Source organism: Thermothielavioides terrestris, chromosome 1 (assembly GCF_000226115.1).
Source record: "Thermothielavioides terrestris NRRL 8126 chromosome 1, complete sequence".
Taxonomy (NCBI): Eukaryota; Fungi; Ascomycota; class Sordariomycetes; order Sordariales; family Chaetomiaceae; genus Thermothielavioides; species Thermothielavioides terrestris.
The window spans coordinates 9,574,792-9,602,483 of NC_016457.1; the positions used below are offsets into that span (position 1 = coordinate 9,574,792).

At 51.1% G+C, this 27,692-nt stretch overlaps 7 protein-coding genes across 7 annotated transcripts; 3 read left to right on the plus strand and 4 right to left on the minus strand.

The window, feature by feature from the left end:
- Positions 1-15,736: 15,736 nt before the first annotated feature.
- THITE_2086185 (uncharacterized protein) lies at positions 15,737-16,388 on the minus strand (the record flags this gene model as incomplete). Its single annotated transcript, XM_003650978.1, has 2 exons — positions 15,737-15,949; positions 16,065-16,388. The coding sequence occupies 2 exons, from the start codon at positions 16,386-16,388 to the stop codon at positions 15,737-15,739; spliced, it is 537 nt and encodes a 178-aa protein (XP_003651026.1).
- Positions 16,389-17,222: 834 nt separating this feature from the next.
- Positions 17,223-18,707, minus strand: THITE_2110985 (uncharacterized protein). The gene is made up of 2 exons (XM_003650979.1): positions 18,215-18,707; positions 17,223-18,146 (listed from the first exon to the last, which is right to left on the minus strand). Exons 1-2 carry the CDS (start codon positions 18,549-18,551, stop codon positions 17,626-17,628), a joined length of 858 nt encoding a protein of 285 aa, XP_003651027.1. The 5' UTR covers positions 18,552-18,707; the 3' UTR covers positions 17,223-17,625.
- A 137-nt stretch (positions 18,708-18,844) lies between these two features.
- On the plus strand, positions 18,845-19,416 carry THITE_2169752 (uncharacterized protein). The gene is made up of 3 exons (XM_003650980.1): positions 18,845-19,048; positions 19,106-19,152; positions 19,204-19,416. The coding sequence occupies exons 1-3, from the start codon at positions 18,932-18,934 to the stop codon at positions 19,211-19,213; spliced, it is 174 nt and encodes a 57-aa protein (XP_003651028.1). The 5' UTR covers positions 18,845-18,931; the 3' UTR covers positions 19,214-19,416.
- Positions 19,417-19,997: 581 nt separating this feature from the next.
- Positions 19,998-20,816, plus strand: THITE_2086188 (uncharacterized protein; the record flags this gene model as incomplete). The annotated part of the gene is made up of 1 exon (XM_003650981.1): positions 19,998-20,816. The coding sequence occupies one exon, from the start codon at positions 19,998-20,000 to the stop codon at positions 20,814-20,816; it is 819 nt and encodes a 272-aa protein (XP_003651029.1).
- Positions 20,817-20,975: 159 nt separating this feature from the next.
- Positions 20,976-22,769, minus strand: THITE_2110987 (uncharacterized protein). Its single transcript, XM_003650982.1, has one exon. The coding sequence runs from the start codon at positions 22,657-22,659 to the stop codon at positions 21,136-21,138; it is 1,524 nt and encodes a 507-aa protein (XP_003651030.1). The 5' UTR covers positions 22,660-22,769; the 3' UTR covers positions 20,976-21,135.
- Positions 22,770-23,620: 851 nt separating this feature from the next.
- On the plus strand, positions 23,621-25,822 carry THITE_2110989 (uncharacterized protein). The gene is made up of 4 exons (XM_003650983.1): positions 23,621-23,775; positions 23,851-23,938; positions 23,999-24,237; positions 24,295-25,822. Exons 1-4 carry the CDS (start codon positions 23,725-23,727, stop codon positions 25,540-25,542), a joined length of 1,626 nt encoding a protein of 541 aa, XP_003651031.1. The 5' UTR covers positions 23,621-23,724; the 3' UTR covers positions 25,543-25,822.
- A 376-nt stretch (positions 25,823-26,198) lies between these two features.
- THITE_158613 (uncharacterized protein) lies at positions 26,199-27,206 on the minus strand (the record flags this gene model as incomplete). The annotated part of the gene is made up of 1 exon (XM_003650984.1): positions 26,199-27,206. The coding sequence occupies one exon, from the start codon at positions 27,204-27,206 to the stop codon at positions 26,199-26,201; it is 1,008 nt and encodes a 335-aa protein (XP_003651032.1).
- Positions 27,207-27,692: the final 486 nt, after the last annotated feature.

Consider the following 27,692-nt stretch of genomic DNA (forward strand, 5'->3'; position numbering starts at 1 on the left):
ATATAGCTTATTACGATCCTAATAGCGCCTATAGCATCTCTAGAAGATCGCGTCGCTAGGTTCCTCTATTATCTAAAGGAGAAGATAGAGTAGACCTAAGCAGCTATTACATATATATAGTAGCGGTAGTAGACGAATGTAAACCGCTCTTGCCACCTAGCTAAGAGGTTCTAGATAGAGGACGAGGTATAGCTCTCTTTATATAATATAAAGACGAACTACCTTAGTAAGAAGCTCGACTAGCTAAATACTAAGTATAAGGTAGTTGTAGTACCGACCTCGCTAACAGTGACGCTTGATATACTAAGCGGTTTATACTCGACCTTCTATATTGACTTAGTTGAGTAAGCGGCTTCCAACCTACTCCCTTTGTAGAAAGTTATAGATAAAAGACTAGACTCTATATAGGTTATATCGGAGGAGGGTATTCCCTAATAGGAATATAGGGTAGAGGCGATCCTTAAAGCTTAGAACGTAAAAGGGAGAGAGAACAACTATGATATATACGTTAAGTAGATAGGTTATAATAAACCAATGTAGGAGCCTTTAGAGAACTTCCTAGAGATTGCTATACTTAACGAGTTCGAATAGGAGTAGAGAGACGTATAATACAATGATAGGCTAGTATTAAACTAGAGAAGGAAAAGGAAACGTTGTATTTATATATAGACTACCCTACAAAGACTAGCTACTTAGACAAATACAACTATATAGACGTAGGAAAACTATAATACACCTAAGTCTAGTCATCCTCCTAAACTTAGATAGAACGGAACTATATACAAAAAAACAATGGGACGTACTAGCGGCGTCATTTATTTAGGGTCTATAATAGGACCTATATCGGTAATCTCTTCCTTATCTTCGAATAGGTATATAGGCGGAGTAGGTATATAAAAGGGTAGAGCGGCGACGTAAAGGGTCTAAGGCGAGGGCTATATATACGTTTGACAAGCGTATAGTACGTCCTCTACTAGGAAGGAAGGGCGTCGACTATAGTGTAGATTATAGGCGGGGGAACGTATATAGGGAGAGTAGCGGGGATAGGACCTTCAAGGGGTATAGATAGGCAAGGGGGCAGTAAACGCAATAATATAGTTTATAAAGTGTAAATTCGTTTCTAGGACGGTTGCCTAAGACTATACTATAATGTAAATAGCCTCTGCGATATATCGATTCTCTTACTAGAAGGAATCGAGATATTATGCTATATACTTAACTAGGCGGCTATAATGCTATATAGCGAGGTTGTCCTAAGGAGCCTAGTACAAAACCAAGGCTCCTCGTTGGCCTAGGGTCGAAGGAGATAAAGAGGGGGCTAGAAGCATGTTAGGTACAAAGGTAGAGTACGTCGGAGACCGATACTATAGGGCTATACCAATCGCATTATAGAAGCTATATATAAAAGTACTAAATTATAGCGTTAAGATAGTATAATAGGCTAGCTTGGTCTTAGTCTTCTTCTAGGTAGGCTTAGCGACGACTTAGTTGTCGATATAAAACTTAACTAAATGTTTTAGACTAACGTATAGAGAGACGTTTGTCGCCTAGAGTATTAGATCCTAATGGCACTTAGTATAGGCTTTGGTATATTCTAAGTAGCTTTTTCCCTAGCTTTGAATATAATCTACTAAGTTACTACAAAGAAGTTGCTCAATACAATTGAGGTAGATATCTCTCTCCTCCTTTAGGAGAGCGTTATCCTTATTGTTAGAATCTCCTTCTACGATATAGCTACTAATAGTATAATAAGAGGAGTTACTACGGTTGTTACAGTTTTGTCTAGGATACTATTAGCTTCTAGTCCAAGGCCGAAGTAGGCCTAATATAGGGTAATGTATATTGCAATCTTAGTTGTCGTCCCCTCTAGGACGACGTCCTTCGCTACTATCTCTAAGAGAAGCGACTACTACCGACATTATAGTAGGTAAGTCTTAAGAACGTATTAGAATCGTAAAGGAAATAGAAAGCTATTGTAGAGGGCGAAGTAAGTAGATAGAATATATATAAGCTATATATCTAAAGGAGGCGGCTAGGGGACTAAGCGAGTATAAAGAGAAAAGATTATAGGATAAGTCGAGTGTAAAATAGAAGTATAGCGAATACAGTTAGTAAAGTAGTTAGATATATAATAACGACGATAGGGCCAATACAATAGGAGTATAGACGCTAGACGACTATATAGCTTATATAAAAAGAGGCCGACAATATATAAGGTAAATACTCGACAAAGCGAATAGGAGGCAAGAAAAAATATAAAGGGCGGAAGATATATATAGGATAGAAGCGCAATAAATGAGGAACGTACGCGAAGTAGGATAAAGAGAGAAATGTCGATATACAAGTAGAAGGAAGACAAAGTCGTAGAAGTAGGGAGAAGGCGTACACTAGAAACGAGAAGAGAACATAGAGAGCGAGTTCGTATAAGGGGAGGGGTTTTATTGGCAATAGGTAGGGGGTCTGTCGTACTCGATTAGTAGGTATACCTTATACGATATAATTGCTATAGAGGAGAGTATAGAACGAAGAAGAGGCCAATTAGCGTTCTACAAGAGCGAGGTAAATAAATAACCTACGACTAGGCAGTAGGATTATAGGCAGTAGCGCTAAGCTACCTAAATACCAAGTTGGACATCGACGTTCGCTATAATCGACCCTACACTACGCTAGATCTACGCTTGGCGCTACGCTACGTATACCCTAAACTAGCTCCCTATCCGGGAAGGGGGGGGTATGTTATAGACTGGGCTATACCTAGGCTAGATATATAGGGCTACGCCTAGGATCTATAGCGGTCCTATAACGGGCCTACCACGGGCCTAAGGCGGACCCGCCTCGCGCCTAGAATAACATCGGCCTAAGCCCCTTGTATACGAGCCCCTAAAAACTCTATACACGAGAACCGTAGCCTGTACTTCTCCTTTTCTCTCCTTAAAGTAGTTGAATAGAACATCGTACGCTTATCTGTAGACGCTATAAGGCTAGCACGTTATATCCTCTTACTTTTATACTCTCTAACCTTTATAGAGCTTTATAGGCCTAGTAACAATGAATATAGTTGTTTATAAAGATGATACGAGGTTATATACGTTATATACGCCTCGAGAGAGAGAAGATACCGAGGAGCTTTAGTATAAGAGATCTAGATATCTAGGTCAAAGAGCTCTTTAGGCATTAGTATAGAGCACAAAGAACATTAAGATCTAAGGAACGTCGACGATCGAATATAAGGTATACGCTCTATTATACATTAAGGAATATAATACGCTTTATAAGACAAAGTATCGTACCTTATAGCCGTTCTAGCGTATCTCCTAGGACCTCTTCTCATTCCCTCCTAGGTTTAATAGATCCTAGTACCTCTTTATAATCAAGGACGAATTTAATGGACGGATCTAGGCTTTTACACTCTCTAACAAAGGTTAAACCGAGCTCTTCAACACTATTAGAGCTTTTGAATACTAGGTTAAACGGCAATAAGGACTTAACGTCTATAAAATCTACTAGGACAACGATATAGAAGTCATTACATTAGAAGATCGTTAACCAATAACTTACTAGCTCTAGGTATACAACGAAGGTATCGACTTAGAGCTTACGCCAATATATATACCGTAGCCAAATAGAACGTTAGAGCATATAGGACAAGTCTTATAACTAAAGAGTATAAAGATGCTTATTAACACGAACCTACCTACGAAGCTCTAGCCAAAGGGTATAAAGGTAGTAGCCTTCTTATATACTATTTCGCCTAGCTATACTTATAGTCTTTAGAGCTTTAACGAGATACTCTACTCTTAGTTTAAAAATTACTTTCGTTAGTAGGAACCAACCTTCTACTAAACGCTAATAGCGAATCTATACCCCGACTAATCTAGGATCTTCGTATATAGCTATAGAGTATACCCCTTAGATAAGGAGTATAAAGCTAGGTATTGGAAGAGAGAATTTAAAGTACAGCTATATAGGCGAATTAGGTACCTAGTTAGGTATAGAGCATCCAACATTTATCGTATCTAGATGCCTAAGCTCGACAAGGTTATAGTGATAAGGAACGTAACGTTTAATAAGAGGACCTTTTACTATCTAGGTAAGGAAGAGCTTCTAGCTTACAAAGTTACTATTATCAAGGATATAGCAGAGCACCTAGACAAGGGGGTTGAAGAGACCTAGGACGCTAGGTCGATTCTCTAAACGCTCTACGAACTTAAGTACAAAGGACCAACGCTAGAGTCCATCACTATTATAGTTCCTAAGTATAAAAGTATACTACTAAGTCAAGACTTAGGGGTAGGGGAAACATAGGCGTAGGGTAGACTCTTGACCCCTAAGATGTCATTGGAACTATAGGCTTAGCTATAGAAAGAGCTTATAAACAGAAGTGATAATAGAAACAGAGGTCTAGTCGATAATTCTAGTGCTTTTCCAAAGACTAGTAGAGCATCTAGGGACCTTAGGCTAGCAATGGCTATCCTACGAAGTACCGCCTCTAGGAGCGAATATAAGGCTTCTCCGTCTATAGAGTACCTAGCTCTATAAAGCGAATATAAGGCTTCTCCGCCTATAGAGTACCTAGCTCTATAAAGCGACTATAAGGTATCTCTGCCTATAGAGCCTCTAGCTCTATAAAGTAAAGAAGAGGATATATTCTATAATATAGTAGAATATTGTTACAGACCGGGCTGTACCCAGGCTAGGTATGTGGGGGCTGCGCCCAGGATCCGCGGCGGCCCTAGGGCGGACCCGTGGCGGGCCCGCCTCGCGCCCGGAATAACGTCGGCCCGAACCCACTCCGCGAGCCCCTGAAAACTCTGTGTACAAGGACCGTAGCCTGTACTTCTCCTTTTCCTTTCCTTAAGGTAGTTGAATAGAACATCGTACGCTTATCTACAAACGCTATAAGGCCAGCACATTACAATTCAACTACCTTCACACAAATAGAGCAGCTATTACTTTCAGGTATAGACGAGAGTAGTACGCTAAGCGTTTCGACGTCGGCACCGAGCAGGCCGGACGCTACTATGAACAACCTAGGCGTCCCGTAGGTCCCGGACCTGGATTGGGTCCGCGAGCACTTCCAACTCTTATAGGAGACGATCGTACGTTAGAACGCAACCATTGAGGAACTTCGTATAGCCTAGATTGCTGTAGCTTAGACTATGAACGCCCCCACGGTAGTAAACGCCTAGGCTCCAACGACTGATACCGCGGCTCTAGCAGCTCCCTAGACGTAGCGGAAGCGTCTCCCTATAGGACAACCCTTCGACGGTAAAAAGGAGCTCTTTGCCGCCTAGAGGGCCACGATAGCGTACGTCCTAGTAGCGGACTAGGACTTTATTGGGGGTCCCTACGACCAATGGGTATTCATTTGGGGGAACCTTAGCTAGGGGGTCTAGGCCAAGGTCGCGGCCTTCTACGAATCGGGAGGACCTAGCTGCAACTACGACCTAGGAGCGTTTCTCAAGTATCTTACGACAATCTACATAGACCCCTACGAGCAGGTTATAGCCTTGACGGAGCTAGATATACTCCGCTAAGGAGATAACGAGCTGTTCTCCTCCTTTATTGTTTACTTCGAGGCGAAGCTATCGAAGGCTAGAGGACTCAATTAGAGCGACGAGGTACAACTTATCAGACTGCAACGATGCCTTTCCCCGAAGTTAAAGCATATCTTAGTGGGATAGGGGGTCCTGTAGAACGACTATACTACGGCTATTACGAAGTACTGCGAGATCGCTATCGACCTAGAGGCCCTCCGCCTAGAGGAACAATACTAGCGGTCCTAGGGTAAGCGACCTAGGCCCAATGTAGACGTAGAGAAGGATATAGATAGAGATATACCGATAACCAGGATTAATACGACCTACACTGCCCTAGCCTAGGGGGGAGCCAATAGGGGTCGTAGAGGAAAGCAATAGCGGAATAGAGGAAAACAAAGCGTAAATGCGCTATAGGCGAAGTAGATAAGCAATAAAGTATATATAGCGCGCTAATAGGCTAGAGCCTATATCCGTTGCAAGCGCCAAGGCCACTTCGTAGCCACCTGTCCCTTCGCCTTAGCTAAGAGACTAGCTCCTCAGGTCGATATCAACAAGTTGGAGGCCGAGGAATAGGTGGAGGAGGACTCCCCCTCTAAAGAGGAAGAGGGAAAAGAGTAGCCCCTATACAAAGTCTTGTACAGGGGCTAAAAGGACCTAGCCACTTATAGAACAAGTTCGTAGAGATTAGAGAGAGAATAGATAAGCCTCTCTTTTTTATCCCTATTTTTCTAAACTCCTTTAGTTTTATAAATGTATAAGTGGATAGTAGGTGCTAGAGCTATAGAGCTATTAGCGAGAGAGTATATCAGAGGTTAGGGATCGAGCAGATAAGCCTACCGACTCCCTATACCCTAGATGTTGTAGTCAAGGGGGTACAAATCATAAAGAAAATTATATATATTGCCTACGTTACAATGGACGTCGATAGGTAGATCAATACCGCTATATTCTACGTAGTACTAGGGCTAGCCTACAACGTTATATTGGGGCTCCCCTAGATAAACCACTGCGGGATTGTACTGGACCTAGCCAACGGGGTCCTTACCGTTAATTCGCAAGGCGGCCTATAGGTATATAAGTGCTCCTCGTAGCGAAAAGAAGCCAACGCCACCCTAATTATAGGCATAGTGTTTATAGGCTTGGCCTATAGGGTACAAAGGAAGAAGTCTAAAGGGGTACGAGACATGTTCCTCGTCACTAATATCCACGAGATAACTACTATACTAGGAGCGGCTATCTCCTAGCCTAATACCAACCTAGACCTGAAGGTCGCTCTGCCGGAGGAGCTATATAACTTCGTCAACCTCTTCGACAAGGAGAAGGCGAACGACCTCCCCCTTTATCGAAGGGAGGCCGACTATTATATCTATCTCAAGACGGGCCTAGACGGAAAACCTCCTAAGCTCCTATAGAGACCCTTATATAATATACCAAGGGACTATCTCCTAGAGATTCGGAAGTAGGTTATAGACCTATTGGATAAGGGATAGATCTAGGTAAGCTCCTTATTAGTAGCTACCCTAGTCTTCCTCGTAAAAAAGCTAGGAGGAGGATAGAGGTTCTATATAGACTACCGAGCCTTGAACAAGATTACTAAGCAGGACTGGTACCCGCTCCCCCTAATTAAGGAGACTCTTTGGTCCTTAGCTAAGGCCAAATGGCTTATAAAGCTAGACGTTAGGGCTACGTTCTACCGTATTTGGATAGCTAAGGGGGACGAGCACCTTATAGCGTTTCGTATAAGGTTTAGACTATTCGAGTGGCTAGTCTGCCCCTTTGGACTTGTAGATACTCCTATAACGTTCTAGAGATACATTAACAACGCCCTTGGTCTAACGCTAGGAGACTATATAACGGTATACCTTAACGACGTCTTAGTATACTTGAGTGGAAGCCGAAAGGACTATATAAAGAAGGTATACGAGGTCCTCCGAAGACTGAGAGACGTAGGCCTCAACCTAGACCTTAAGAAATACGTATTCGTAGTAAAGGAAGTCAAGTACCTAGGGTATATTGTAGAGGCTAGGGTCTATATCCGCCCCGACCCTAAGAAGATCAAGGCCATCTATAAGTAGGAGGTACCCTATAAGGTCCGAGGAGTATAGAGCTTCCTAGGATTCGTTAATTTCTATCGCGACTTTATCCTCAACTTCTTTGAGAAGGCGGCCCCATTAATACGCCTTATCTATAAGAACATCCCCTTCCACTAGGGCAAAGAGGAATAGGACGCCTTCGACACGCTTAAGGCCACGTTTATATTAGAGCCGATCCTTGCCTAATAGGATCCTAAAAGAGAGACGATCGTAGAAGCAGACTATTCTAGTATAGTACTTAGTAGATACTTGTCTTAGCGAGGAGAGGACGGGGTTCTTTACCCTATAGCCTACTACTCCGCGAAACTAAGCCCTATCGAACGTAACTACACTATTTATAACAAAGAGCTATTAGCTATTATCTCGTGTCTTAAGGCCTAGTCAACGGAGCTTCGGAGTGTAGTGGCCCCCTTCACTATCTTGACCGACTATAAGAACCTCGAGTACTTTACCTAGCCACGTCCGATCAATGAACAGTAGGCCTAATAGGTAGAGACGCTCTCCCTATTTAACTTCGAGCTGAAGTACTGGCTAGGATCCTAGGCCTTGCGCCCCAATACGCTCTCTCGGCGTAAATAAGACGAGCCTGAAGATAGCTAGTATATCGCCTAGCTACTCCCTCCGATCAAGGTATACTAGACCAACGTATAGGAGGAGGCTAGGTTGCCTATAGGAGAGACGCTCTTCGAAGATAAGTAGCTCGTAGCCCTATAGGACGAGGGTATTGTCGGAGACGAGCACTACGCTCACCAGCTCTAGGCCATTTACAACGGAGCTCGGAAGTTTCTAAAGGAGGCGAACATAGTGTAAACCTAGATCGTAGACTGCTCCCTCAACGTATAAGGCGCGCTCCAGTTCTATAGCCGTCTCTAGCTCCCTACGTAGGAGCCCTTGACTACTACGATCATCTAGCAGATCTATAACTCGGCTATATCGGGATACCCAAGGTGTAACGAGCTATTCAAAATGCTCTAAAGAGATTACTACTAGGACCTTATATCGTCCAACGTAAAGCGGTTCATTAGGAACTGCAACTAGTACCGCCGAAGCAAGATCTTCTAGCAGCTACGTTAAAGGCTTTTACAACCCTTGCCTATCCCTAATCGCTTCTAGAAACAGATCTCTATTGACTTTATAACCGACTTCCCTACGAGAGACGAGGGGGCGCCTAGCTACCTTATAGTGATTACCAACTACCTCTCCAAGTATATATAGCTCGAGGCAATGTATTCGATAGGAGTAGAAGAGTATGTTCTCTAGTTCTATAACGTATAGTAGCGCTTCTATAGGTTCCCGACTCAAATTATAACCGACTATAGGTCAGACTGGTTGAGTAAGTTCTAGACCGCGCTATATAAGGCGGTAGGGGTAGAGCAGCTCCTGTCGACTTCTTACTATCCCTAGACGGATAGGGGAATAGAGCGGGTCAACCAAGAGGTATAGGCTATCCTCTGGATCTTCGTCTCCTTTATATAGTACGACTAGCCTAAATACCTCCTAGCCTACTAGTTCGCACTCAACAATAGGGACTCGTCTATGACTAGGGTAAGCCCGAACTACCTTCTCCACAGGTTCGACATAAGCCCTATACAACTTATCACGATCCCGACGGCGCCTATAGCGACCTTAGAGGGCCGTATTGCCAGGTTCCTCCGCCATCTGAAGGAGGGAATAGAGTAGACCTAAGTAGCTATCGTATATATATAGCAGTGGTAGTAGGCGAATACGAACCGCTCCCGCCGCCTAGCCAAGAGGTTCAAGGTAGGGGACGAGGTATAGCTCTCTCTATACAATATAAAGACGAACCGCCCTAGTAAGAAACTCGACTAGCTGAATGCCAAGTATAAGGTGGTCGTAGTACCTACCCCCTTGACAGTGACGCTCGATGTACTAAGTGGTCTATACCCAACCTTCTATATCGATCTAGTCGAGCGAGTAGCCTCTGATCCGCTCCCTTCGTAGAAAGTCACAGATAAGCGGCTAGACCCTATATAGGTTATATCGGAGGAGGGTATTCCTTAGTAGGAGTATAGGGTAGAAGCGATCTTCAAAGCTCGGAACGCTAGGGGGAGGGGAAACAACCGCGATATATACGTCAAGTAGGTAGGTTACAACAAACCAACGTAGGAGCCCCTAGAGAACTTCTTAGATACTGCTACGCTCGACGAGTTCGAATAGGAATAGGGAGATACGCGATACAACGACAGGCTGGCGTCGAACCGGAGGAGGAAGAGAAAACGTAATGTTTGTATATAGACTACCCTATAAGAAACGACAACGATAAAACGAATATAGCTCAGTAGCACTACTGGGTACATGGTCACCCTAATACGTCTAGCTATAGCCTTATCACGAAAAGACAATAAAAGAAATATAGGCGTAGAGAGATCCTAATATACCAACTAAGTCTATTTCCTCAAATGTGGGTAGTCCTCTAGCCTTACCCTAGCGTCAACCCTACAGTACCGTAGGATACCTAGGTATAAGCTGAGGGGAGGTGGGGTCGGCGGCTAATGTATAACCTACTTCGGGATCTCCGAGGTAGGACGGGGGCGGATATTAAAATTGCTGTAACTACTTTAGTCGATAGGTTGGTTCGACAGAGGATTAAGGCGTAGGATAAAACGGGGACAGGGCTACGATAGAAGACAGGGCTATCTCTAGCCCTACTCTATAGCCTCTTTATCTCTAGATAGCACTAGGTCGCTAGTAGGCGAGTATATAGCACCCTTATCCGACGACGAGAGCACCTCTATAATCGGCTACCTGTTGGACCCACTAGGGGTCTAGGGAGGAGGATCAGCGCGTTTACGACGGATATATACGAGGTCCTTGGTAAGCGAAGACGAGTAGCGCTAGGGATATAGGGTGAAGGGGACTAGGGCAATGTTACGCTTAGTAGGAGTCGAACTGTAGCCACCCCGTAGAGAGGGGCTAGACTATAGCGAACTTAAAATATAGTCGATAAGACGGTTGTTAGTATTAACAACGGTCGTAATAGTGTCGACTAGGTAGCGTATTTCACGTTGATAGGCTTCCTTATTACTCATTAGGCGATAAGTCAAGTAGGTGGCTAGCTGAGCAGAGGCGTTTAGGGAGGAAGCGGGTGGATTATAGGGCACTAGAGCCCTATAGCGGCTTAGCGTAGCGGAGGAGGCAACCAGGGTCCAAGGGACAGTGCGAGTCGGAGTTCGCTCGGTAGTAGACGGGGGAAGCAGTGCTAGCTGAGCGGGGATATAGCGCGCCTATACGTTGTTAAAAGTAGTCTAGAAAGACTGAGCTAGCTTCTAGAATTCGCGTTTAAGGACTATACAGTAGGCGGGCTACAAGCTCATCTTCTTCTAGGCAGGGGTCTCGATAGCCTAGCCTATATTGTACACCTTAAGAATTTTCTTTAGACTAGACCGAAGGCGGAGGTTTATTGCCTATAACGCGAAGTCCTACTTATACATTGTATAGGCCCTACGACATTCCTTATAAGATTTGCTATAGCTAGGGGTGTATTCGACCTTAGTGCCATTGAGGAGGCGAGCAACGTACTATATATAGAACTCTCCTTTGTCGGAGAGCAGTTCGTTTTCCTTGTCGTCGGAGTCTCCCTCGACAACGAACCTACCGATCGATAGCTTATCATTCTTCTAGCGATTGTTTCAATTCTATAATATCGCGGTTAGCGAGCGACTCAGGTCTACGACGGGATCATCCTAGAGGTACTCACGTTACAGTCTTCGTTATCATCGCTACTAGGATAGCGGCCTACGCCCCTACCTCTAAGAGTGGTAGCGGCGACTAACATTTTGGCAATCCTACACGTAAATGCGATGGGCGAGTTTTAGGAACTATATCGCTATCGGGGCGGGGGACGAAAAGACTTTGGCCAGAGCCGAGGTGGAAATAAGCAGTACGCTCGAGGATGTGGGCAGATATACGGAGAGAATATAGGAGGAGGGGAACGTGTGTAAGGCGGGATAGGGGGACGTTGTCGGCGTACGAAGAGGGAAGAAACCAGATCGTAAGAGAGGAGGGGGATATATACGTTAAGTATGGGAGGGAAACGCGAGAAAGTCGGGTTGTACGAGAAGAGGGGCTTTTGATGGCGACGAGCAGGGTCGAATCGTATATAATCAGTAGGTATACCCAATACGGCGCGGTTGCTCTGTGTAAACGTACAAGGAGAGGAGGGGGCTAATCAGCGGCTTACTAGGGCGACGTAAATAAACAACTCGAGCCTAGGCAGTAGGACGGCCACGAATGGCAAGACCTCAGCGGGCAACCACCCCGAACTCGACTACGCCGATGCTCGATATAGCGTCGTATATGCCTCAACTCGACCGCCTAGCGGGGCGGGGGGGGTATATTATAGACCGGGCTATACCTGGGCTAGGTATGTGGGGGCTACGCCTAGGATCCGCGGTGGCCCCAGGGCGGACCCGTAGTGGGCCCGCCTCGCGCCCGGAATAACGTTGGCCCGAACCTACTCCGCGAGCCCCTGAAAACTCTGTGTACAAGGACCGTAGCCTGTACTTCTCCTTTTCCTTTCCTTAAGGTAGTTGAATAGAACATCGTACGCTTATCTGCAGACGCCATAAGGCTAGCACGTTACAAATATATAGCAAAGTAGGAAGCTTAGCCTATAGGGTATAAAGCTCTATAAACGTAACCTTCGACTAATAAACTAGTACTAAACGTACTAAAACCGTAATATAAACCTAAGGAGCCTCTTATACCTATAAGAAGGAGTATATAAATTTAAAAGCCTTCTACGAAAGCGTATAAGAATATAGCTCTAAATATAGCTTTAGAGCATATATATATTTTCTTTATTAGGTTGTTGGAAATATAGGAGAACCTAGGGTTGAGGTTCTAGACTGATTACCTAGATCCTACTCCCTAGGAAGCCTACAATAGTAACAAAACGCTCTTCTCTATATCTTAGAAGGGTATTGAGACGCTTTTCCTAGAGTCGTTCCAAACCCTATATATAGTGTTTACTGCTACTACTAGCTAGATACCAACGATATATTACAATACTAAGCTCCCCCCTCTCCTAAAGAGCTAGAGAGACTTAGAGAACTACGAGTATAGGAAGGAGTTCAAAGCGGCTATATACAAGGAGATCTATAATCTAATGAACAAGGGAATATAGCGAGAGATTAAGCGAGAGTATACGAAAATATAGCCTCTACCTTTAAAATAGATATTCGATTACAAGCTCGATAAGGATAGTAACCTTAAGAAGTGCAAAGTATATATCTACGTATAAGGCGATCTATAAGATACTACTAACATCGTAAATATATATATAGCTACCCTTGCTATACGCTCTTTTTATACCGTTATAGCGCTTACAACGTACTTCGACTTCAAAGTAAAGTAGTTCGATGTCAAATAGACGTTCCTAAATATAAGGAGGCTAGACGTAGAGTAGATGACTTATAAGCTTCTAGATAGATTTAAGAAACTAAGGATCTATATAGAGCTTCTAAAGGCTCTCTATAGGCTAAAGGACTCGCTACTCTTATAGTACAATGAGTTTTACAATACTCTTAAAGAGCTTAGCTTACAACCCTCTACGAAAGAACCTTACCTATTCCTTAACCCTAAGAAGAAGATAATCCTTATCTTCTATATCGACGACTTCTTAGTAGTTTACTATCGAAATAACACTATAGCTATAGAGCACATTATAAAGGGCATTAAGGCGAAGTACAAGGTATATAAGCAAGGCGATATCGAGCACTTCCTTAGGATTAGGGTCATCTATAACTATAGAGTGTATAAGATCTAGCTCGTATACAACCAATATATCGAAAAGATCGTAAAGAAGTATAGTCTCTCCGATATTATAAGCGCTCTAGCTATTCCTCTTCTTACTAAGGAGCTTCGTAAGTTCGAAAGAGAGGCGTCCCTTAAGTAGGTTAAACTATACTAAAAGCTTATAGGCTTGATCCTCTACTCTATAGTTATAATCCGACTAGACGTTGCGTTCGTAGCTACGAAGCTCTCCTAGTTCCTAACGAATCTAGGACTAGAGTATATTAAAGTAGCGAAACGAGTTATTCAATATCTATATACTATACGCTTCCTTAGTATATAGTATAGAGGTAAAGGCATTTACTAAGTGCTTTAGATTATATCCAATATATCGTATAGCGATAATCTAGATATACGATACTCTTTATAGGGCTATATTATAATGCTCTTTGGAGGGTTGATCTCCTAGAAGGCTATATAGTAAGATACTGTTACTACATCTTCTACTAAGGTAGAGTTGAAAGCTCTATCGCTTACCGTAGCTAAGATAATTGCCCTAAAGCGCTTATTTAGGGACTTTACGTTCGAGATTAAAGAGCCTTAGAGGATCTTCTATAATAATTAGCAAACGATTCAACTTATAGTAGAAGAGTATACGAAGATCAATACTTGTCTACGCTATATAGATATTTATAATATATAGCTTCGCTAAGAGTATTAGAATAAGTAGTTCGATATACTCTACCTCTCTACTACGTAGATGCCTATAGACGGTTTAACGAAATAGCTCTCGAGGCAGAAGTTCGAGTACTTCTATACTCTGTTGAACCTTTAAGATATATATTAGGCAAAAAAAGAGTAGAGGAGTCAACTATCTTCTTTATAAAGACTATCTACTACTACTATTCTATGCTCTCGCCCTATATATTCTAGCGATTGATAAGCTCTATTATCGCCACCTTTCTCTAAAGCTAAAGGATCCTCGCCTATATCTCTAACTGCTCTACTAGCTCTATTGTCTATACAACGACCCGCTCTAGTTCCCAGTTATCAACCAATTTGTCGCTCTCTATCTACTTAGAGAGCACCTTCTACGCTTTACTCTTTGTCAATGCTATAGGTATAAAACTAAAGGGGTTATCTAAGGCTCTACCCTAGACGGCTATAGGGACCTTCTACGTCTACTACTAAGGCTACTCCTCTACCGGCTCTACTATATTCGTATCCTCTTACTCTCTCTCCTCCTCGACCTCTTAGAGATCGTTCAAAAGTGTATAAAGCGTAGGACGAATCTTCTTTATAGCCTATTCGATATTAGATAAGGGGTATAGAGTAGCGGATAGTAGAGACTTACCTTCTAATCGAAGTCGTTAATAGCTATAGTTAGAGCTTATACCTTCTCTATAGTAGTAGGTAGGATCGGCTTATAGCTATAGTTAAAGCGTTTACAGTGCTAGTAGTATACGCTATAGCTATTATAGTTGTAGTAGGTTCTATTGTAGAAGCCTACGAAAGTAGTATATATACAACCTAGGTATAGGATCTTACGCTCTATAGTCATTTATAGCGTATAACTAGGGGGTATATTAGGGCGATATAGCAGTGAGCTAGAAGGAAGAGCGTATAACTTATTCGACTAGGGGACTATAGCGCCGGTTAGAAGAAGGTGTAGCAAGCTCTTTAGAAGCGGTATATAGGGTGGTAGATTCTACTATAAGCTCTTTGGCACTGTTACCCTCCTCTAAAGGAGTAGGCGAAAATATAGGCAATTCGTCTAAGAAAATATCGAAGTACAGGGGTATAGTGGTCTTATACGCTCTAGGGAGCTAGGAATAGTAGTGGTAGTAGCTACTATACGTATAAACAAGAGGATATATATAGGAAGAAGGAAGCTTAAGCTCCTATAGGTAGGAATTTATACTTCCCCTAGATCTAAGCGCTCTAATTAGCTAGAATCGTACTTCAGAATTTCTTATAGCTTTATACAACCTACTCCTATACAACCTACTGTTCATAAAGATTTCCTATATTCTAGTTTTTCGTAGTTCAGTTGTTCAACCTATATATATTTAGGCGCTCTATTGAACAACTGGGGGGTGTGTTACGTCAGGGGTAAGGGGCTTAGAGCTTGGCACAGCGCACTGGCCATAGCTTCTCCACTCCTGGATATATATATACCACGCTCTGTTCAGTCTTTAGCTCTCCTTTGTACTGGAACAACGCACTCTCTTTGCATCCCGATGCTCTACTACGATCCCACCGTTGTATCCACACCTCGTAGCTCGCTGTAGCGTGTCAGCACTCCCCAGCCTTCAGGCATCCCAGCTCCCAGACTTGCCAGCCCGCAGCTCAAGGCAGGCGGCCGAGCAGGCGGTTGGCGATGTCGCTGACGTAGCTGGCGGTGGCGCCTATGCCGTCGCTGAGGTCGTTGGCGTTGACCGAGCCCGAGTTGTACGCGCGCAGGGCCTTGTAGATGGTGTCGGCGTTGTCGCCGTTGCCGAACTGGATCAGGTTCTGCTTGAAGTGCTGCGTGCCGGCGCGGACCATGCTGGTGATTTGGTCCTGCAGATGGAACGAGAGAAAGGTAGTTAGTTAGCATCTCCCGAGGGTTGGATCCATCGCGTAGAGTGCGCAGGTAGCAATGGGGAGGGACGGGACGGGACGGGGCTCATCGCACCTGCGACAGCCCATGCTGTCCCGGAAAGCCGGGCGAGCCATCGGCCTGCATCAGGCCGGCGGTGGCGTGGCCGTCGCCGTTGTAGGTCGTCTGCACGCCGACGTTGCCCGTGCTCTCCTGCATGATGATGCAGAAGATGACGCGCTCCTCGACACCTATCTTGGCGCACTCGAGCACCGCGTTCCAGATCCGGCCGATGTCCTCGCCCGTGTCGCCCGTCGCGAACATCTGCGGCTTGTTGATGTTGAAGATCTCCTCGAACGACTTCCACTCGCTCATCGGCGGGAAGTTGGACGACGGGCCCGAGTACCAGGTGAAACCCATGTTGGAGGTTGCTGGAAGGCTGGAGTGGGAAGTGGTGAGATGCTGTGCTGGTGAGATGAACTGCTGAGTGAATCGAGTGTCTGTGGGATCTGGGAAGTGAAGCCATGGACGGTCGTGGTCCAACGCCTAATTTATACTTTTTCGTCGGCCACACCGGCCTTCTTGACAATGCGTGTATACCATCAGCCTGTCCGGTGTACATCCCATCCGGCGCGTCCATCGTGACGTCGTGTATGAGTGAGCATCCCCGAGCACATCGTCGGTTTAGACTATTGCTGACCGGGGCGACGGCGATAACCAATCCTTTCCATCGTCTTCGATGTCTTTTCGTGGTGTTCATGATCGTCTGACCTCAGTTTGGCGTCGCTTCCAGGCGGGCCTCGAGGCTGAGCCTAGAAGTGAGTCCGCTCTGAGTGTCCCAACCTCAACCATGTCACAAGCCTGATGGACAACGGCCCTGCCTGAGCGGCCATCTGCTGTCAGCGGAAAGTCGTATCCAAGCCCAGTTTTGGGACTCATCACCACCCGACAACCATCTCACGATCTCGTGTTCATCAACGAGTGAGCACCGTTTACGAGCCGACCTATAGTGAGGGTTTCTCCGGCTACCGCATGCCAGTCTCCAAGCGGTCTAGAGGACACGCCACCGGCAGGTAAGCATCCGAAATCGGTAGTTGAAGCGACCGGAGTCAGCAGCGTACTAATCACGGAGTAAGCTGCGGCTATGTCAGCAGTCTCATCCGGTAAGCCGTGAGTTGGACCCAATGAGGAGACCCAACCTTGAGGTTGAATGTTACGTATGACTGAACGGAATTATGTCCAATCGTCTTACACCGCGACAACTCGAAGCGTAGTGTCGTTGTCCAGAAGAAGGGTCATCTCTAGGCGCTTAGGGTACCAGGGGGCTTGGGCTGCACGTTGCTTGGCCTTATTTTTGCTCAACCCTCACATGGATACAGACAAACTAGGATGCGACGTCACCGTTTCCTTTCAGGAGAATGACCATGTACCGGCGCAAAATACGGAGCGCGAAGGGCAAGAATACGGTAGCTGCGGCCCTCCTCGTCGGGCACGGTAATATTCCGTATTAGGCATCTCCGCCACTTCAAGAGCCTAACTACGTACCTATGTGGCGTTTTCACAGCATCGAACTTCTCCAAATCGGAAAGCTCCGACTCATCACCGGCTGATCCCCCTGGGTGAAGAACGAAGAGGCACATGCACGCTGAGCCGGAGCCTAGTCGGCAAACATCTGCGCCTCAGCCACCCCTCCCTCCCCGAGCGTCTCCCCCAGCTTGACTAGCGTGTTCTCGTACACGCGCGCAACATCCATGAACAGCCGCTCCTCGTCCTCGTTCCAGGCAGGCCCGTCCTCTCCACCTGGCCCCTCCGGGCCGCTCTCGGCTTCATCGAGCGTGTCGTCCCCCTCCCTGTCGCCCTTCTCATCATCTGCCCGGTCGTCGCCATCGTCGTCCTCGCCGGGCGTTTTGCCCATGACCTCCACCATCACGAAGCGGGCCTGCTCGACCAGGCTCTTGCAGCGCACCATGTCGGTCCTGCTCATGCCGGCCCGGAGGCCGTTCTCGAACCCCGGCAGCGGCTCGCCGGTCTCCATGTCCGCGCCCGAGAGCAGGCTGGCGAAGCAGTGGTCGAGCTTGTGCAGGATCGGGAAGGTCGCGGCCGGCGCCGGCGGGAAGCCCTTCACCCAGGTGTTGAACTCGCTGGCGATGTTGAGCAGGTAGGGGATTTGTAGGTTGGCTGTGGGAGACGACGCGTTAACAGGAGATGGATTGTGTAGAGCGACGAAGAGATTGGAAAACGCATACGTGTGCCGGACAGCCAGACAATGTTAATCAGCCCGTCGAGGTCCTTGCACAGCTCGGTCATGGACCTGTAGCCCTCGATCTCGTCGCCGCCGGGCGGGGCCTTGCCCGCTTTCTTGAGGAAGCGGCGGGTCATATGCATCAGGCGCTCCGAGACGAAGTGTCGCACCTGGTCCTCCTTCGCGGACCCGGGCCGCAGGGCGCGGGCGCGGGGATGCGGCAGGCCGGCGACGGAGCGAATGGTCGACGTTGTGCTTGCGGTGGTCGGCGCGGGCGACGGCAGAGTATTTACCATGAAGCCGCCCGCGCTGGCGGACGGCGAGCCCGGGGTCTCAGCCATTTTCGATTTCGGGTATGCGTAGGTTCTTTGATTGGTCATTTGGACATTGCATTGTCGTGTTCGCGGGGTCGGCTGGAGGTCGGGCGATGGGCAGCTTCCAGTCGAAAGCGGGGGAAGTTCCTGGTTCAGGAATGCGAAGCTCTCGGCGGGCGGCGGGGTGATGCAAAATGCCATGCCACTGGGCGCTCTCGCAAAGGCCACCGTTAACTACCAGGTAACCTTATCGATAAGATCGCGGTGCTTGAGCACCCCTGCCAGTTGCGGCCTGTGCATCTGTCGCCCCGAAAATTCGGCTGCTTGCATGATCAAGGCCGACAATCCGTCCTCTCAAGCATTCCTTGCGAACACAATCCTCCCACATAAACGCTAAACCCACCGCCATGCCACCTAAGCGCATCAGCGGCTCGCGCCGCTCCTATAACCCGATTACCAGCGCTTACAATGCCCTATTCGTGTCCGAGAATGCTCCCATTGTGCGGAGCGTGGCCTTCTTCGGCGTGAGTTGCCGCCCGGCGTCGCCGTAGCAAACACATCATTCACTGACAGCCGAATAGATCGCCGTCACGTTCCTTGCCAGCGGCTGGGCCGAGGCCGTCCTTTGGTTTGTTGTCCCTCGCTCCGCTCGTCCAATTCGCGCACTGACTCCTGGCAGCCCCCAGTAACCGCTTGACGGCTTGCCATAGACGAGAAGCGGAAGGAACATCCACGCTTGGGCGAATCCCTGTATGACATCGCGAAGGACCTCTGTACGATACGGATAGAAGGAAGAGCCGCTCGGTTGCCCGGGAATATCGAGCGGTCTCCATGGGCGGCGTTTGGGGGGATGCAATCTCAATGCTAATACCGATAAACTTATTGGCCTCTGCCTTCTACGTCCGGTGCAGCGACTGCCTTTGGGTGAACCTACAGGAAAGGAGTACAGCACTGTTGGCCACGAGCCTGGGCTGTCGGGCGTCCAGGGGGGAGGTCAGAACAATCACAGCCTCTACAGCTCGGGGGACCTCATTATATGCGAGTGATGCAGAGCACAGGTCGAACGAAGACCAGTTCTGCATGGCACCTTCAGGACTCAATCACACAGTGCCGCTCTGTGCTGTCGCATTGATGCCCTCTAATTTCCAGGTGACACAGGCCATTGCCAATGTGCAGAGCATTGTTCGGGCCGTCGATTTGCTGCCCCTTTGTGACGCGGCCGCCGCTCAACCCGCCGTGTGTTCTCGAACAATGGAGGCGGCCGGGGACAAGCCAGACAAGCACCCATTGTCCACACAGGTACAACAACTCACCGATAACAACTTTATTGTCTTGTCACTCTGCCGAGGTCGATAAAAAAGCGTCATGGCCTCCCTGCACCGACTCTCCAGTCCATCTACCCCAAACCGCGACCCCTTAGATCGCACCACAACAACCCCAAACACCCAAGTCCCACCCCAACAAGCACGCACCATGCCGCTCAACCGCAAACGCCCCTCGCCTCTCCCCTCCCTCGCACCCCCCTCCTCCATCTACTCCCAGCCGGACCCGAGCACTGTCTCGGTCCCAGTCTCTCACCTCCCCAACGACACAGCAGGCGCCGCCGGCGGCCCCTCCGCCCGCCGCCCGACCTCCTCCGCCTTTTTCCACCCCCTTTCCACATCAGCTAACCCGAGCCACCCCTCCCTCAACCCCTTCGCCGGCTACTACCAGCAGCAGCAGCCGGATCAAGCCGACGCGCTAGGCGGCTACGACGGCGCGTACGACCGCGCCGGCGCCGGTCCTGCCCCTATTAACCTCCACCCTCCCCCTGGCAGCAACTGGTTCAAAAGCAAGACCAGCAAGACCAGCAGCAGCAGCAGCGGTAAGTCGCACAGCAGCAGCAGCAGCAAGTCAAGCAGCAGCAGCGGAAGCAGCAGCAAGCGCAAGCCGCAGCGGCACGACGTGCTCAAGGTGGACGCGAGCTCGCTCTCGCTGGCCGCGCGGATGGGCATCTACCTGATGGGGACGACGCCGGAGAAGCTGGAGCGGGCGGCGCGGCGGCAGGCGGAGAAGCGGCGGGCGGCGAGGCGGGAGGCGCGGAGGGAGCGGAGGGAGAGGGAGCGGGTGGTCGGGGGGAAAGAGAAGAAGAAGAAGGAGAAGGAGGACTGGGAGAGCAAGAGTGGGGTGATTGAGGAGGAGGAGGAGGAGGAGGATAGCGGGGACGATGACCTCGACCCCGCGCCTGAGGGTGCTGAGCATGAGGAGGAGAAGGTCGGTGCCGTGGAGGGCACTGAGGGGCCTCGTGTGTGAGACACGCTCACTGTTCTTAGAGTGAGCGGTCAAGAGTGGTCGGTGCTGGCGTTGGTGTTGACTTGACCGCTAGATTTCATCGCCGTCTCTTTCTTTGCATCTCATAGAGTGGTTAGCAGGAAAATAGATTGGCCATGCTCTCTTTATTGTATTGCTTGCTATCATTGTTGATTGTGACTGTATGACGCTCAAACACAGACACGGATGCCAAACAGCACTTGGCTCCGTGACCAACCCTCCTCTATGATACCGTGATACCGCTAGTACGACAACGCAGGCCCAACGCCCCGCTGCTCGCTCGGCGAACTCGCTTTCATGACTAGTAATTGCAAATGCCACCGACTTCGTCATCCATCGTCCACGTGCCCGCCAAGCCGGGCACGGAAACCTCCTCGGTCTGGCCCTGGACCTGCAGGCCAGCCCCTTCGTCAGCCTTACCGGCAAAGAAGTCGCCCTGGCCCTCAGTCCTTGGCGCCCGGCTCATGAACCGCTTGGTCCACTCCTCGATGGCGGGCTCGCCCGTCTCGTCGCGCGCTTGCTTCAGAAACGAGATAAGCGCGGTGCCGCCGGTCCCCTTGAGGTTGGCGCCCTTCTTGCCGCCGGCGTCCCCATCCGCGTCGAAAGCCATGCCCTGCGGCTGCCGGCGCGAGGCGGTGGCCAGATTGACCTTGCGCCGCGTAGCCTCGGGGCTGCGGCTGCGGGCGCGCACCTCGCGGCTCGGCAGGACGATGTACCGGGTGACAATGGCGATGTGCTTATCGCGGAGCGCACGGAGCATCGACAGGCATGCGTCGTAGGCGACGCACAGCTCGCGGTTGTCTCGGTTCAGCTCGACATAATCGCGGATGTTGGCGACGGCCTGCACGTCACTGAGGAACCGCGCGTGCGGTCCCGGCATGTAGCGGCGCATTTCCATGATGAAGTTGTGCTTGGGCGCCGGGCCGCGGCCCTCGCGCTCCGCCTCGGGGCGGCTCGGCCCCTTGTCGCCAGTGGGACGATGCTCAATCCCCAGAACGATGTCGAAGAACTGTATCAGGCTGCTCTGGGCGTTGCTCCCGCCGGCGTACTGCCGGAAGGTCCCGTTGCCGGATTCGTCCTCATAGAGCACGCCGTTGGGCAGGCCAGCCTCGGCCATATTCTTACTGCCGGCGAGGAAGGGGCGGATGCGGTGGTAGAAGATGTGCGGGTCGCAGCTCTCGTGCAAGCGCCCCAGCAGGGCAGTGAGGTCGTCCAGGCGCTCGGCAAAAGCATGGAGGCAGCGCGCCACGGTTGGCGCATCGTCCTCACGTGCCGCGGCGATGGCGGTCAGCATCAGGGGGATGATGGGCGCGCCGCGGGCTTCCATGGCGACCGACACGAGGTAGAACCACGACTCGTCGAGACTGCCTGTGAACGTGGTCAGGGTGGCCAAGTTCTCGAGGTTGTCAACGTCCTCGTCCATGAATAGCGGCTTGAAGTTCCACAGACAGACGGCTGCGTAGGTGGCGACGGGCGGCACCTCGAGGTGTTCCGACACCTGCAGCAGCGGGATCGAGATGGAGGCCGGCAGGCGCTCGCTGGGGCTGTCACCGCCCCAGATGTAGCCGTGGGCCATGAAGCACAGCAGCACGTAGGCTCGGCGCCATTCTGCGTCGTGTTCCAGACCGATGGTGGAGAGCACAGGGAGCCGGTCGATGACTCCGCGCAGCCGCTTGCTGAGGATGAGGGCCTGCAGGTTGGCAACGATGGCCTCCCATTTGTTGTAGTACGGATCCGGCAGTCTCGTCAGCGGCAGGACATCCGGGAGGAAGCCGTGGGTTGGGGAGATTCCATAGTCGGCGAGGACCGGGATCGGAGGGAGCATGCTTCTGATGTTGCAAACGCTTGTGTTGATGGCTGTTGACCTGACCTCCTTGCCTTGGTACTACCAAGCCGAAGTTGTGCGTGTGAATTGGGCCAATGGAAAGTTCCAAATCGCTCAATTGTCAAACAAAGAAGTCCTGACGCAAGGAGTATACAGCATATGCTCTGTAATACTCCTCAGCCGTGCGAGAACTCGGTTGTGGCGTGGACATGCAGGGACAGTTAGGCTGTTTTGGAAAGAGGGAAAGAGGAGAGGGAAAGAGGAAAACTCTGGGCAGAGTCTTGTCTGGACAGGAGACCGTCCTGATGAGTCGAAGTGCTCCTGCGTCGGTTGCAGGGTCTCCTCGGGAGGGGCCGGTCTTTGTAATCGCCAACATCAGACGACCAGAAAAGTTCGCCCCATCCTGGTTTCCCAGCGAACTTCCCAGCAGCTGACTTCTGCGACATCGGTTAACTAGAAAAACCAAAATACCAAATTGGCCTCTTTGGTGCGTGACCTAGTGGGGAACGGGGAACGGGGAAAATATCGCAGACACTGAGTGTTGCTGTTGGCCATTCAGTTGCCTTGGCCGTCTTGTGCCAGTTCCGACTGCGGCACGAAGGTCCAAGTTGAAACTTTCCACGGGGCGATGCCGGCGTTTCCGTTCAGATCCGACTGATGACGAAAGGTAACGTTAGCTAGGTGGCGGCAGACTGTGCGCTAGTTTCTGCGCCAGTTGCCGCGCCCGGCTTGCACGGGTGATCAAGGGAAGAGGGAGGTGGTCTCGAACCCCTGGCATGTCGAGAAGGAAAGTGCGGCGAACATTTCACCTTGAGGACCCTGGCCAGGTGACACGAGATCGGCCCCGCGATTAACCGAAACAACAGGCATGAACCCGGCAGGCTGTGAGATGTGGGCTGCAGAAAGAAGCTTGGGCCACCACCCCGCCAACCCAGCAGTGTCATCAATTGATTCGTAGTGTAGTGAGCTTGGCGCCACGTCGCTTGGCACCCCGCTGCCGCTCCTCAACAGCGAGGAAGCAACAAACGGTTCCTGGCCATGCGACGCCGATAAGACCAGATCAACATGGTGGTGCAACAACACGTCCTGAACTGGCTCTACAGTGTTCTGACAAGTGTGCGCCGCCCGTCTTGACCCCGAACCTCCAAAATGGCATGATTGGAGCTAACTCCTCCCCTCTCGCGCGCCCAGGAGTACCACGACGTCAACCGCACCTACAACGACGTGGCCCAGGCGCTGTCTCAGTATCCGTCCCTCTCTCCTCGGACTGATGTGTACAGTACGCAACCAAGCCCGGCTCTTGCCCTGCGAGCGCAGCTGACAACACCCGCGACCGCAGCCTTCCCTAATGGCACCTCTGCCCTGCTCCTCCATCTCTCGGGCACGATCCCGGTCCTCTTCCGCGGCGCGACCTACCGCTTTCCCATCTCACTATGGGTGCCCCACGCCTACCCGCGCGAACCCCCGCTAGTCTACGTGACGCCGACCGAGACCATGATGGTGCGTCCAGGGCAGCACGTTGATCCGCAGGGCCAGGTGTACCATCCTTACCTCGTCGGCTGGCCGACCTTCTGGGATGTAAGCTGGGATGCCGTACGACTGTGAAGGTGGTCCAAGACTGATCCAGTGCTCCAGAAATCCACCATCCTGGACTTCCTCGCGATCCTCCGAGATGTCTTTGCCAAGGAGCCGCCGGTTGTCTCTCGCCAGCAAGCGCCTCCACTTCCAAGCCAACAGACTCCTACTCCTCCTCCTGTGCCCCCGCTGCCGCCAGATCTTGCCCCGAAACCAGCCAGCCGCGCTCAAACAACCGCCCCGGAAGCTGTGAGGCCGCCGCCCCCGCCGCCGAAACCCGGGACGCAAAACCAGCCTCCGCAGCAGCCATCCCCCTCCCCGGCTCAGGCCGCTGGGCCCAGGGTTCCTCCTCCACCGCCAAAGGTCGGGGGGCCAGCAATCAGTCAAGCACCTGAAGGTGCACCGGCATCACAGCAGCAGCCCATAAGCAGCGGGCCTTCGCGTTACGAGACAGCTCCGCCACTCCCGACACAGGCGACACCCGCATCATCCGAGTCTCGACAGCCACCATTGCCTCCGCCGGCGGAGCAACCACAACCCCAAATCCCTCAATACTATGGACACCCACAACCTGCCGGATTTCCGCCTGGCCCGCCACAACCGCCATTCCCCCCAGCCGACCCCCGACGGACGTCGACTTTGACACATCCCCTACCATACGGCACCCCCCCGCCCACCTGGCAGCAACCGCCGCCTCCGGTCCAAGCGCAGCCGAAGCCCAAACCGCCCCCTCCGCCCGACCTCATGGACGACGACCTCACCCTCACCATCCCCTCCCCTTCCTCCGTGCCCCCGCCTCCGATCCCCCCGAACCCAGAGAAAGACCTCCTCCTGCAGCGTCTCGCCCAAGCGCTGCACGCGCACCGCCAGAAGGCCCGCGCACAAAACGAAGCCTCCCTGCGCGGCCTCCAGGCCCAGCACGCGGCGCTGCTCAACGCGCTGGCGACGCTGCAGTCCGAGTCGGCGCAGCTGAACCAGCTGTCGGCGCTGCTGGCGGCCGACGCGGCGATCCTGCAGGACAGCCTGCGCAAGGCGGACGCCGTGATCGAGTCCTCGGCGAACCACCCGCGCCCGGACATCGACGAGCTGCTGGTCGCCCCCACCGTCGTCGGCAACCAGCTGTACGAGCTGGTCGCCGAGGAGCGCGCCCTGGCCGACGCCATCTTCGTGCTCGGGCGCGCGGTCGAGCGCGGCCGCGTCGCGCCGCAGACTTTTGCCAAGATGACGAGGAGCTTGGCCAGGGAGTGGTATTTGAAGAAGGCTCTGGTGAAGAAGATCGGGAGGGGGATGGGGTTGGCCGAGGGTTGAGCGGAGTATGTTGGGTTTGGTTGAACCCTCGGTCGTTACATCAGACGGAATCCGGAGGACAAGAGAGGGACCAGGCGAGCGTGAGGCCATCTGTCGCGGGGCACGGCTGCAATGGGTCTGCTGATATGATTTGGGGATCTCACGATCATGATAGAGTTGCGATCTTATCGCTAGGTAGTTAGGTAGATGGGCAGACGTAGAGGATGCTGCTAGAAGCCTTCAGCAACTCCAGGTCGACCCTTGCTAAACTAATCGAGTTACGCGCGATTCTGAAGTTCCATCCAGCGCGTCTCAACCTCAGCCATGGGTAGGTGTGTCGTACAATATTGGCTACTGTCCAGTATACGATGCAACAAGACTGGAGGACAGAACAACAAAACGACAAAACAGATACACATGATACCATCAATCCCCAAAACAATGCCCAGTCAACGTGAACGATACTTTTCACCCTTCCACCAATTCACCTCTGCCATTGATTCTTCTTCTCAACCTCAACCCGAGACGGCTGCCATCCCCAATCACCCCGGAATCCGCTTCCCCCTCACACCACCACCACCACCACCAAACCTCTCCAACAACCCCAAGTCCAGCACCCGTGCCGGCCGCGGATGCCGCAGTATGCAATCGGGCGTCGCCACCGGCACAGCAGGGTCCTACTCCCCGCGACGGCCCGCCTCTGCCGGCGGCCCCTCCTGCACCTGTGTCGCCCACTGTCTCGGCCCCTGACCGCCCGTTCCCGCTCTAGCCCCATCACCACCGCTTTCACGACTCGTACCGTTTTCTTCAATGGCAGTACCAGTTTCGTAGCCCCCGCGCGACCCCGAACTCGCCTTCCGCCCCCTCTCTCTCCATCGCCGACCGATATCCAGCGCCGCGGCCGCCGCGCGCCGGCCCCAGCTCTGGCTGCTGCTGCTCATGTTTTGGCTCTGGCTCTGGCTCACGCCGTCGCTGCGGCTGCGGCTGCGGTTGTGATTGGCGGGAAAGACGCGCCCTGAGCGGGTGATATCGCGCGCGTGCGCGGGCGCGGGGCTGACGACGGGCTGGGCGGCGGTTTTGCTCCAGGATGTTCTGCCCCATGTCTGGGAGTCCGTGTAGCAGGGCGGTTGGCGGTGTCTGGATGGGGTTGCGGCGTGGCCGGCTTGGTTCGCGCGGGATATGCTGCTCTGGGGGTCAAGCTGGGCGTAGCTTCGCTCCAGCTCGCCATCGCTTTTGTGGTTGATGAGGAGACGTCCGCTCGCGGTGTGGACGACATGGGAAGGGCGGGGTGCGAGGCGGGCGGTTTTGTTCAGGCGCTCTACTGATGGAGAGGTCTTCGGTGCCAGTGATGTCCGGGGGTAGATTGCCTCCTCCCGGGTGTGGTTCGATCTGGACACCTTGCGGAGCGTGGCCCGAATCGAGAAGCCCGCGTCTCGTCTGCCGGTCCTAGCGGGAAGGCGTGCCTCAGCTGCCCCCTCGACGTTGACCAGGCTGCGTCTCTTCAACACCGGAAGCTTAGGTTGACAGGGCCCTTCCTGTTCTTTCTTCTGGTTGCTTCTGTCCAAAGCCTTGCTTAGCATGCAGGTGCTGCATGGAATTTCCTTCCCTGGCCGGCCATGGTCGCCGAGGTCCCGAGGTGAGGGCCTGTTCCCATCTGGGCATCGGCCCGACTCGCTGGAGGACATGGCGAGTCTTTTGTGGGACACCGATATACCGATTGCCTCCCCAGCTGCAGAAAGGGCTATCTCCTCGAATAAGTGTATCCTGGTTTTGACTGGCCACCCTTTGGCTCGTGGCATCTCGCTTCCGGTAACCCTTGCGGCGTCCTTCGCACAGATGTCCCGACGGCTCTCCCGGGGTAGAGATCCGTGCATTCGTTCTTCTCGATACTCGCGGACCTGATTGCGGCGAGTTGTCACGGAGCATGAAGACGAACTTCGGCGCAAGCAACTTGGTGTGCTGGCCTCGATCGTTCGGGAAACAATGATGGGGAGGCTGGGACTCGACTTCAGTGGACGCGTATCCCTCCGTGCCTGCCAGTGTTTCAGATACGAGGGGACAGCCGGCTCAGGCAGGGCTTCCTGGGCCGTCGTGGAGTTAGATGCCCGTGAGAACCCATCCTTGGTGTGTGTTGGGTTCCCACTGGCCGAGTCTCCCTGATCCCTCTCTGC